The sequence below is a fragment of the Myxine glutinosa genome, chromosome 10, assembly GCF_964187855.1.
Source record: "Myxine glutinosa chromosome 10, kmMyxGlut1.1, whole genome shotgun sequence".
Taxonomy (NCBI): domain Eukaryota; kingdom Metazoa; phylum Chordata; class Myxini; order Myxiniformes; family Myxinidae; genus Myxine; species Myxine glutinosa.
The window spans coordinates 101,889,567-101,901,767 of NC_136270.1; the positions used below are offsets into that span (position 1 = coordinate 101,889,567).

Sequence of the window (12,201 nt, forward strand, 5' to 3'; positions counted from 1 at the left end):
GTGGAGGCAAGCTCTCTACCGAGTACCGTTATAGTTAATAATGGAGGCACAAAGCAAGAGACAGAGCAATATGGCGTCAACATGCTGAGGCATTGGTGCAGCGGTGGACTGAAAATAGCTCATGATGATGGATTAATAATTGGGTCAAAAGGTCAAGGTCACAAATCGTGAATTTTCATTTGATTGACTTGGAAATATGTACACAATTTGCATATTGTGTTCACCAATCAAAAGCGAGAAGCCTGTTGTTTTTGAGGTCAAGGTCGCAGCGACCTATTTTGCAAGTACCGGTCTATGACCGCTGGTTTGTTTGTTGTGTCTATTTGTCTGTCCAGGCCATAATTTTTTTTACCATTTGAGCTTTCTCATCAAATTTTCAACAAACCTTTATTTGAAGAACTAGTACACCCGCAGACTCTGGGAGGGGCAGGAAGGGTCATTCCTCTTTGGGGTATTGTAAGGTATCTCGACAAACTACGATCAATTGTCGTACGCGTTTATTCACTCTGCCGATCAAGGCCCGATTCACAGCAGCGCCATCCGAGCTCTGGCGTAGGGATACAACCCGGTCCCGGTGTAGGGATACAACGGTGAATATTTGCACTGCATACATGACATCCTCCCCTTTAAGTCCAAAATTACCACGAGCAATACGTGCTAGATTTCCAGAATTGACATTTCAAAAGCAACATTTCCAAAACATGTGAAAATATGTGTGCAAACGGTTATGAGAATAATGAAAATACGTGAAAATAGAACATGTGTCAACGTGAAAAAAAAAACATCTTCAAAGATTCAACCGGTCGGATGCTTTTCTCTCACGCATTGAGCGTCGCGGTGTACCAGTGGATACAGAGTCCGAGGTGATTCCTTTGGTCTCCACGAAGGTTGTAGCGTTCGCAGAGGTTTTCGGGGCATCCGAGCCGGCTGGAGCGGCCACGACGATCTCCGGCAGTGGCGGGTCGAACTGTTGTCCTGACTGTGACGATGCTACAGGCTCCATCGACTCACAGTGACGGTAGGTTATGTGGTCCTGATGTCGACGAATTTCGCGGCCGTCCTGCAGGCGAATCACACTGGACAGTGGACCTGGCTTCTCGATGATGTCCCCCGGTAGCCACGTCGCACCTGCACCAAAATTTCGGGCAAACACTGGATCTCCAATGTTGATACATCGACTGTTGGACGTCTTATCGTGCACCAACTTTTGATTAAGCTGGCTCTGATAAACATTTGATGATATGTCTGGTTTGAGATTGTCAAGTGTCGATCTCAAGTGTCGTTTCATCAATAACTCAGACAGAGCTGCACCGGTTGTTGATTGTGGCGTGATGCGGTATTTGAACAGGAGACGAGACAGCTTTGTTTCCAGGGTTCCCTCCTGAAGTTTCTGCAATCCGGATTTGATGATTCCTACGGATCGTTCGGCCAAGCCATTTGAAGCCTGGTGATGTGGGCTGACAAACTTATGTTTGATGCCGTTCCGACGTGCGCTACAACCTTCATTATGTTGTGGCGGACACAAAAGCCCACTGGCGTGGTGACATCATTCCGCGCACCAAGTGGGCGGTGGCCACGCCCGAGGGGTAGGCGTGGCCTCATGATATACACCGGGCGCCCAGCCCGGGGCGGGCCAGTGTTACAGTGAGCTCCTGAAATAAAGACGCTTATAAGTTACCGCTTGTCCGCTTCCTCCTTGCTCGCAAGCAGCATGCGTAACGCCACGCTTTACTGGTGACCCCCTCGACGTTGGATCTGCCGGAGCGATCCTTCCACATGTGACGCCATTGCCATGGCCAACTTCGTCAAACTTCCCGAATTTTGGGAGGCTCAGGCCGAAGTCTGGTTCGTCCAGGCCGAAGCCCAATTTCAGCTTCGGCGCCTCACCGGCGATGACACGCGCTATTGCCACGTCGTCGCCTCCCTCGGGCCCGGCACGGCCGCTCGAGTTGTGTCCGTCCTTCGCCACCCACCGGACGGCCACAAGTACGAGGCACTCAAGCGGCTACTCCTAGCCACGTTCGGCCTCACGGACGACGCACGGGCCGACCGCCTCCTGGATCTCCCCGAGCTCGGTGACACGCGCCCGTCGGTCCGAATGGACCATATGCTGTCACTGTTGGGCGACGAAGCCCCCGGTTCTCTATTCCGGGCGCTTTTCCGTCGCCAACTTCCAGCGCAGGTTCGCCTCGCGTTGGCCGGGACCGGGCTAACGGAACCCCGAGCATAGGCAGCCGAGGCGGACAGGTACTTCGCCGCTTCGGACACGCGGGCGAGAGTCGGCGTGGCCGTCACGGCCCTCGAGGCTGATGCTGCTGATGCTGCTGTTCCACAGCATCAGCTTCTACAGCATACGCAGCATGCTGATACGCACCTCGTGAACGCCGCCACGCCCCGCCCACCGCCGCGGCGAAAACCGCCACCGCGGGGAAACCCGCCAACTCCACCGGCCTGGCGGAGGCAGCCGCGGTCCTCCAGCTCCACCACCTGGTGCTGGTTCCACGCCAAGTTCGGCCACGAAGCTCGGCAGTGTCATCCGCCATGCTCCTTCAACAGGTCGGGAAACGCCCGGGCCGGCGCTCAATAGTGGCGATGTGCGCCGGCCGTTCGAGCAGCCTGCTGTTCATAACGGACACCTTCTCCGGGCGCCGTTACCTGTGCGACACGGGAGCGCAGGTGAGTGTCATTCCCGCCGGCACGTCAGACAAGCACGCCGCGGGTGGGGGCCCCGCGCTGCTTGCCGCGAACGGGACGCCCATCCGTACGTACGGAAAACGCTGCCTCTCTCTGCGGTTTGGAGGGCAGGTTTTCCGATGGACGTTCGTCACCGCCGACGTGCCCATGGCACTGCTTGGCGCGGACTTCCTGTGCGCTAATGGGCTCCTGGTCGACGTCAAGCGCAGACGTCTTGTCCAGGCCGAGACGTTCAGCTCGCTCGCTTGTGCGTTGCCCAGCTCAACCAGCTTGCCAAGCGGCTTGCCGAACGGTTCGGTTCCGGCCACGTTGGTCTGTACGCTTCCGGCAGCGGACACATTCACCCGCCTCCTCGCCGGCTTCCCGGCCCTCACGCGGCCCACCTTCTCGGCGGGGGCCGTCAAGCACGGGGTGGCCCATCACATCCCCACCGTCGGGCCACCGGTCTACGCCCGGGCACGCCGCCTCGAGCCGACGAAGCTGGCGGTGGCAAAAGCGGCGTTCGCTACCCTGGAGCGACTCGGCATCGTTCAGCGCTCAGAGAGCGCTTGGGCGTCGCCGCTGCACATCGTGCCGAAGCCCGGCGGGGGATGGCGACCGTGCGGGGACTATCGCCGTCTCAATGACGCCACGACTCCCGACCGCTACCCCGTCCCCCACATTCAGGACTTTTCCGCCCGTTTGGCGGGCAGGTCCTTCTTCTCGAAGGTGGACCTCATACGCGGCTACCATCAGGTCCCCGTCAGGCCAGAGGACGTCCCGAAGACGGCGGTCATCACGCCATTCGGACTCTTCGAGTTCCTGCGCATGCCCTTCGGTCTGAAGAATGCGGCTCAGGCGTTCCAGCGACTGATGGACAGCGTCCTGCGCGACTTGGATTTTGTCTACGTCTACCTGGACGATATCCTCGTCGCCAGCGCGTCCCGCGAAGAGCACCTACGCCACCTCCGCACGCTCTTCGAACGCCTGGGCCAGCATGGCCTGATTGTGAACCCCGCAAAGTGCCGGTTCGGCGCCGCCATAATCGATTTTCTGGGGCACCGTGTCACCAGGCACGGAGCCGTCCCCCTGCCGGCCAAGGTGGAGGCGGTGAAGGGGTTTCCGCGCCCCCGCACGATCAGAGGGCTGCAGGAGTTCCTGGGCATGGTGAACTTTTACCATCGGTTCCTGCCCCGTATCGCCCAGCTCCTGCGCCCCCTGCACGAAGCTCTCCGAGGTAAGCCGGGCAAAGGCGACGTTACCTGGACCGAGCAGATGGACACGGCATTCACGGGCGCGAAGCTCGCCTTGGCTAACGCCACCATGCTCGCGCACCCGGCGCCCGATGCACCGATCGCCCTCACCACCGATGCCTCGGACTACGCGGTGGGCGCGGTGCACGAGCAATGGGTGCGTGGAGCTTGGCAACCGCTGGCGTTCTTTAGCCGGCAGCTTCGCCCGCCCGAACGCCGTTACAGTACCTTCGACCGCGAGTTGCTCGGACTTCACTTGGCGGTCAGGCACTTCCGCCATCTGCTCGAGGGCCGTGCGTTCACTGCCTTCGTCGACCACAAGCCGCTGATCTTCACGATGGGCAAGGTCACCGAGCCGTGGTCGGCCCGGCAGCAGCGTCACCTCTCGGCCGTGTCCGAGTACACGACGGACATCCAGCACGTCGCGGGGAAGGACAACCCGGTGGCGGATTGCCTTTCCCGGGCCGTCGCCCACGCAGTCCACCTCGGCATCGACTATGCCCGGATGGCAGCGGACCAGGCCGCTGACCCCGACGTCCAGGCCTTGCGGACCGCCGTCACGGGCCTCTGCGTCACCGAGGGGCCGTTCGACGGCGCGTGCGCGGCCCTCTTGTGTGACGTCTCCCTCGGGCGCCCTCGCCCCATCGTGCCCGCGGGCTGGCAGCGCCAGGTGTTTGACGCCATCCACGGCCTGTCCCAACCGGGCGCGAGGGCCTCCCAAAGGCTGATCGCCGACAAGTTTGTATGGCATGGCCTCCGGAAGGCCGTCCGCGGCTGGGCCAGGACGTGCCTCGCGTGCCAGCGCGCCAACGTGCACCGGCACACCCAGGCCCCGTTGGCCCCGTTCACGGTGCCGGAACGCCGGTTTGACCACGTCCACGTGGACCTGGTGGGACCTCTGCCCCCCTCGCGGGGTTTCACCTACGTCCTCACCATGGTGGACCGCACCACCCGGTGGCCGGAGGCCGTGCCCTTGGCGTCGACAACGGCGGCCGATGTCGCGCAGGCTTTCATCGCCACCTGGGTCGCCCGGTTCGGCGCCCCCTCAGAGATCTCATCCGACCGCGGCCCCCAGTTCACCTCGGAGCTCTGGGGGGCGGTTGCGCAGGGGCTCGGGGTCCGGCTGCACCGAACCACGGCCTACCACCCCCAGGCTAACGGCCTGTGTGAGCGATTTCACCGCTCATTGAAGGCCGCGCTCCGGGCCACCCTCCGCGACGGCGGCTGGGTCGACAGGCTCCCCTGGGTCCTGCTGGGCCTCCGGACGGCACCCAAGGAGGACCTGCGCGCATCCGCGGCGGAGTTGGTCTTCGGGCAACCACTGCGGGTGCCGGGCGAGTTCCTCCCCGACTCCACGGCACCATGGTCCGCGGCACAGCAGCGCTCCGCTCTGCAAGAGACCGCCCAGAGGTTCGCCCCGGTGCCAACGGCATGCCACGGGCACCCACCGACGCACGTCGCCCCGGAGCTTCGCACGGCGGAGTACGTCTTCGTCCGCCACGATGCCCATCGGACACCACTGCGGCCCCCGTACGACGGGCCTTTCCGCGTGCTGGAGACCGGGGCAAAGCACTTCACCTTGGACATCGGCGGTACTCCTGACCGCGTTTCGGTAGACCGCCTCAAGCCGGCCCACCTCGATGTGGACCATCCACCGCCAGTGGCCCGACCCCCACGTCGGGGCCGCCCTCCTGCGGGCGGACCCCCGGCACCGCCCAGCCCCGCCGCCACCCGGTCCTGCACCCATCCCAGGGGCAGCCAGGGGCATCCCACCTGGCATCCCTGCACCCCGGACGCCGCCGATCGCCAGGGGGCGCTTCGGCCGGGTCATTCGTCTGCCCCGCAAACTGGCCCTCCAGGTGCGCGGGAATTCTGGGGGGGGGCGCGTGTGGCGGACACAAAAGCCCACTGGCGTGGTGACATCATTCCGCGCACCAAGTGGGCGGTGGCCACGCTAGAGGGGTAGGCGTGGCCTCATGATATACACCGGGCGCCCAGCCCGGGGCGGGCCAGTGTTACAGTGAGCTCCTGAAATAAAGACGCTTATAAGTTACCGCTTGTCCGCTTCCTCCTTGCTCGCAAGCAGCGCGCGTAACGCCGCGCTTTAATGTAACCCTTGGTCATCCTGTCAAGTTTGGTTGAGATTGGATAAGTAAGGACGGAATGTATTGGCGTCAAAAATTCATCAGACAGACGGACAGACACAAATGGTGTATTTTAGTATGATGACATGCAGAACATTAACAAATTTTACTTTTTTTAACCTGTTGCTTTAATCAAGTCTAATTTAAGTACCATGCCAACACTTTGCATTTTGCGATGCTTTCTAGTTTTACTTCTTGTTATCGCGATCGTTATTCACACATGTATAGGGAGGGCTCCTTGCAGAGTTTGTGTACATTACGTCAAAAGGACAAGGAGATTACCGGACATCAGTGAGTACTATTGAATGAATGACAAGGATATGAGGAGATAACAGACAATTCAACATGGTTTCATCTGACATTTGAACCTGGGATCCCAGCATTGTGAGCTGCGATCAGATGGGAATGCTAAACTAATCAAACTAGAACGCCACTCAGTAGAGCGCATACTCCCGCCGTGGGTCAAGTTGGAATAGTACGATTTCACAAAAGTTTGAGGGAGGAGTTCAATGACAACACAAGACAAGACAAGACAACACAAGACAAGACAAGACAACACAAGACAGACACTGCACAGATATATATTTAGAATATATAGAAGATAATGTTAAAAAACAAGGCAATTTCACTTACATTTTCGGGTTCAGCGTTCAATTCTATATAAGTGAGTGTATTTTGAGGCACGTGTGACTTCAAATAAAATTGTAAGCAGGAAAAACGTTCGTTTCATTCCTTAGGGATACAACATGTAAAACTGGCCCAAACGTCAAAACAAAACTCGCTCATTTTAAGTTGTACAAGCTAATGCGACCACTCATTCTTCTGGGAAGAATCCCGTGCACATGCTTGTCACACTTATAACTCACCTAAGTCTTTATAAGTTCATCAAATACTGACACCGCGATTGACATTCGCTGAGGTAAATGTTGATATCTCTTCTGAGGTTAAAACAAAACAAAAACAGTTTTAAAGCATTATACGTATCAAACGATACATTTTATGAAACGGGGAGACCGAATACACACTTTGGTGGTTTTAAAATGACAGAATATGTCTTTATTAGAAAAAAAAAAGAACCTTGAAGACGACGCTACTAACAAAATACACCGCTCTAACGCATAACCACGAGTTTAAACTACATTTACAACAAATATGAAAACTATTTTCATATCACAATGTTAAATATAGAATATATAGAAGATGATGTTTAAAAAAAATGAGCCCTATCTTCCAATGGTAAACAATCCTTCAAAAAATTCCTGGATCCGGAATAATATCCTGAGCTTCACCAAAAACTAATCAATTCTTCCTTATCCCAAGAGCAATCATCCCACCAACTTTCATCCAAATTCGTTCAGAACTTTTCCAGATATCTGGTTCACAAACACACGAACACACACACACACACACGGACACGATCGAATGCATTACTCCCTGGTGGGAGTAACGAGATTATTATTATTAGTTCCTTCCATGCACAGCGGGAGATGGGGTTTTGCAATCACATGTGTGTGTGTGTGTGTGTGTGTCCGTCATTCTGTGTGTGTGTGTGTGTGTGTGTGTGTCTGTCATTCTGTGTGTGTGTGTGTGTGTGTGTGTGTGTGTGTGTGTGTGTGTGTGTGTGTGTCTGTCATTCTGTGTGTGTGTTTGTGTGTGTGTGTCTGTCTGTCATTCTGTGTGTGTGTTTGTGTGTGTGTGTCTGTCTGTCATTCTGTGTGTGTGTGTGTGTGTGTGTGTGTGTGTGTGTGTGTGTGTGTGTGTGTGTGTGTGTGTGTGTGTGTGTGTGTCCGTCCGGGCCATAACTTATTTTTTTTACCAATCGAGCTTTTGTCATCAAATCCTCAGCAAAGCTTTATTATGAGAATATTGAGAAGACAGATTAATAATTTGGTTAAAAGGTCAAAAGGCAGCGTCACATAAAATCATCAATTTTCATCCAATTAACCTGAAATTTTAAGAATTTACATATTGTATCACTGAATTGGTTCACCAATCAAAAGCTAGAAGCCGGTTGTTTTTTTTCTTTGTCGATCAAAGGGTCGAAGTTCAAGGTTGCATAAAATAATCAATTTCCATTTTGGGTTTTTTCGTCATTTTGTCGTATCCTTTTTGTCATGCTTCGCATATGAAAGAAGAAGACGTCTGAATACAAAGCAGCCATGGGTGGGCTTCACATTTTCAGATTCTTTCTAGTTATTATTTAATTTAGTTTTGAGAGTTTTTTTAAATTAAATTCCTCATCCCAGATGGAATTAAGAATCAACCACCAAGTGTGGACTGTCATGACCCGTAAACCTGACCAGAGCAAAGCAGGTGGCTTACCTCTCCTCTGAAGGTCATTAGTGAGCCAGCTGGGTTGCAACAACAATACGAATGAGTTTCATAGCCACCATGTCAAGTGCCACTCCGAGGTTCTTCCACTGCACCACAAGGAACTTGGACACAGAGCGAGGCCATTTGGCCCATTATGTGTGTACTTCGACATGCACACCCTATCGATTCAATCAATCAGTGTATTAATCATATATAAATACTAACCAAGTCTTTATAAATCACCACTGTAGTCTAACATTATGTATTTCCTACACACTCTGTCAGCATTGGGGAACAATTGCATATTCTGACTTCATGTAAACTTTATTATGGATATTGCTGATGATAAATTAGAGGACATTCTGGCAATAGGAAGTGAAAACGTGTATAACGTTGTATGTTTTTAGGAGTATACTGCAGTCAGTCATCAGGGCTCAATTTCAGGCTGCAGTTTATTAAACAGTATAGTTATAGTCACATTACATCTTAACTTTGTGTTTGTATTCCTGTTGTCCTCAGAGTATGCAGCGGCCAGAGGTGTGGTAACGAGGCTGACCACAGTGATGCCCCAAGCTCATCATGCAGAAATCCCTCAACCAGGTACTGCTTTGACATGTTCACAGAGTGATGATCAAGACGGATAAGAGTGTATATATATATACATACCACCTTTAGAGGCCATTTTCCCCCGCAGAGCAGGGGTTGGCCTTTTTCGGGCACCTTGGTCCCTTTTTGAAGCAATGTTTTATGGCCGGATGCCCTTCCTGCCACCAACCCTGTTAGTCGCCTCTTGCGACACACGGAACGAGAACGCCACTCAGTAGAGCGCATACTCCCGCCGTGGGTTTAGTTGGAATAATACGTTTTGTTTAACATCCCCTCTCCCCAAAACAATAAATGAAAAAGAAAGTAGGCCCTAACTGTCAGAGAATTTATTTTGATATATCTCGGAATTAGAGGAGAAAAACATCATTTAAGAATAAGAATAAAAGCTTTAATGCAGTAAAACAGAAAAAATCTTTCCCAAAAAAATTTCTCCAAAAAATTCCTGGATCCAGAATAATATCCTGAGCTTCACCAAAAACTAATCAATTCTTCCTTTGTATCCTGAATCGAAGCTCGTGAAAGAGCTAACATTTATTTCACAAACAAATCAACCAGACAAACAAAATATACAAAAAGAGGGAGCGGAAGACAAGATGGGGAGAGAAGGGGAAGCACACAACCACAACATTTGAGAGCAGGGAGAAGTGGGGAGAAGTGGGGAGAAGTGGGGAGTGGGGAGTGGGGATTGGGGGAAGTGGGCAGGGAGAATTCTTCCTTATCCCAAGGGCAATCATCCCACCAACTTTCATTCAAATCCGTTCACAACTTTTCCAGATATCTTGTTCACAAACACACGAACACACACACGGATGGACACGATCGAATGCGTTACTCCCTGGCGGGAGTAATAAACCTGAAGATCGCAGAGCCAGAACCAGAATTATTTATTTGGTCTGGAAGCCCATGCAAGGTTTCTTCTTCTTCAGCCTCTCACAACCCTGGGTGAATATGCGATCTTTTAAAAAAAAGTTGGAATTTTGCCAAATCTGTTTTATTCGTTTCTTAATATACCTCAGCCATTGACAAATCTGGAACTAAGTCTTTATAAGTTCATCAAATACTGACACCGCGAATGACATTCGCTGAGCTAAATGTTGATATCTCTTCTGAGGTAAAAAACAAAAACAAAAACAAAACAGTTTTAAAGCATTATACGTATCAAACGATACATTTTATTAAACGGGGAAACCGAATACACACTTTGGTGGTTTTAAAATGACAGAATATGTCTTTATTAGAAGAAAAAAAGATGAACATTGAAGACGATGCTGCTAAAAAAATACACCACTCTAACGCATAACCACGAGTTTAAACTACATTTACAACAAATATGAAAATTATTTTCATATGACAATGTTAAATATAGAACATATAGAAGATAATGTTAAAACAAATGAGCCCTATCTTCCAATAGTAAAAAAATCCTTCAAAAAATTCCTGGATCGGGAATAATATCCTGAGCTTCACCAAAAACTAATCAATTCTTCCTTATCACAAGGGCAATCATCCCACCAACTTTCATCCAAATCCGTTCAGAACTTTTCCAGATATCTTCTTCACAAACACACGAACACACACACACACACGGACATGAGTGAATGCATTACTCCCTGGCGGGAGTAATTACCAGTGAACTGGTACTCATTTTGCCAACCTCGGAAGGATGACAGGCTGAGTCAACCCCCCTGGCGTTAATTCAGCGATTGACCGAGATTCATAACCCAGGATCCTAGGTATCCCAAGCCGGCACCCTAACCGCTAAGCCAACACCAGGCTTAAAATAAGAGTTTTAAAAGACGGATAAGAGTCTCAGAAAATAACTATATGTACCTGCTTCAATTTACCACAGCTAATATAATTGCATTTCCACCTAAATATTTAACAGGTTGGCCCATTTGGTATTCCCTTCTCAGAATGACCAGAAATCCCTTATCATTTTCAGGAACTCCCAGTTTGGGTTGGTTGAATCAATGTCTGAATATGTGAACCATGAATATGTCCTTGCTTGGCACCGTTATCACGTCGTTCTCCTTCTTCCCCGTCTCTTTCTCATTCAAAGGTCTTTTTCGAACGCAGACACAGATTCTCTGCTCTTCGACAATGTCAGCAAGAGTCAGCGGCTGATAATCTAGTCTCGACCGGAAGTCCCTTATCATTTTCAGGAACTACCAGTTTGGGTTGGTTGAATCAATGTCTGAATATGTCAACCATGAATATGTCCTTGCTTGACACCGTTATCACGTTGATCTCCTTCTTCCCCATCTCTTTCTTATTCAAAGGTCTTTTTCAAACGCAGACACAGATTCTCTGCTCTTCGACAATGTCAGCAAGAGTCAGCGGCTGATAATCTAGGCTCGACCGGAAGTCCCTTATCATTTTCAGGAACTCCCAGTTTGGGTCGGTTGAATCAATGTCTGAGAATCAATGAACTGAGCTCTCTTGTCTGGAGGAAATGTTGCGTTCGATCTTGGAGATGGCATGAAGCTGGAAGGTGTGAAAACATTTTGCTACCTAGGAGACATGCCAAATGGAGAAGGTGGATCAGACTCGGCAACGGTTGCGAGAGTGAGATGTGCACGGAAGAAGTTTCTGGAACTGAGTGGCGTGCTGATGAGGAGGGGAGTGTCGTTGAAGCTGAAGGGAAAGGTGTATGCTGCATGTGTGAGAAGTGTTATGATTTATGGGAGCGAGACATGGGTAATGAACGTAGAGCAGCAACGAAGGCTGGAAAGGGTGGAAATGCGAATGGTTCGGTGGATGTTGGAGGCTCTCTTGGCTCTCTTGTCTGGAGGAAATGTTGAGTTGGATCTTGGAGACGGCGTGAACCTGGAAGGTGTGAAAACATTGTGTTACCTAGGAGACATGGTAAATGGAGAAGGTGGATCAGACTTGGCAACCACCATCTCTTATCTTCCCCCATCCAAAACCTTGATCTTTTCTACCCCTGCTAATTTCACCGCAAATCCTCTTTTTGATTTCTGATTTTTTTGATTTTTTGAATCTGAGCTCCTCACCACATACAAGGCTTTCATCCGCAGCTCAATGGAATACTGCTCTCCCCTCTGGGCTGGTGCTCCTGCCTCACACCTAGCTCGTCTTCACGCTGTTGAAACCAAAGCGTTCAGAATCATTGGAATCTCCCGCGATGAAGCTAACTCCAAGGGCCTTTCACTCACTCACCGCAGGCAGGTTGGTGGTCTTTCCGTCTTCTA

At 51.4% G+C, this 12,201-nt stretch overlaps 1 protein-coding gene across 2 annotated transcripts in view; it reads left to right on the forward strand.

Annotated features, from left to right (window-relative positions):
* The window catches only part of LOC137433894 (fibronectin), a 270,389-nt gene that overhangs the window by 193,776 nt on the left and 64,412 nt on the right, over positions 1-12,201 (forward strand). For both annotated transcript variants that reach the window (XM_078785942.1, XM_078785943.1), the window contains one exon: positions 8,903-8,983. In XM_078785942.1, coding sequence (XP_078642068.1) covers positions 8,903-8,983 — 81 coding nt within the window. The remainder of the gene's footprint in view (positions 1-8,902; positions 8,984-12,201) is intronic.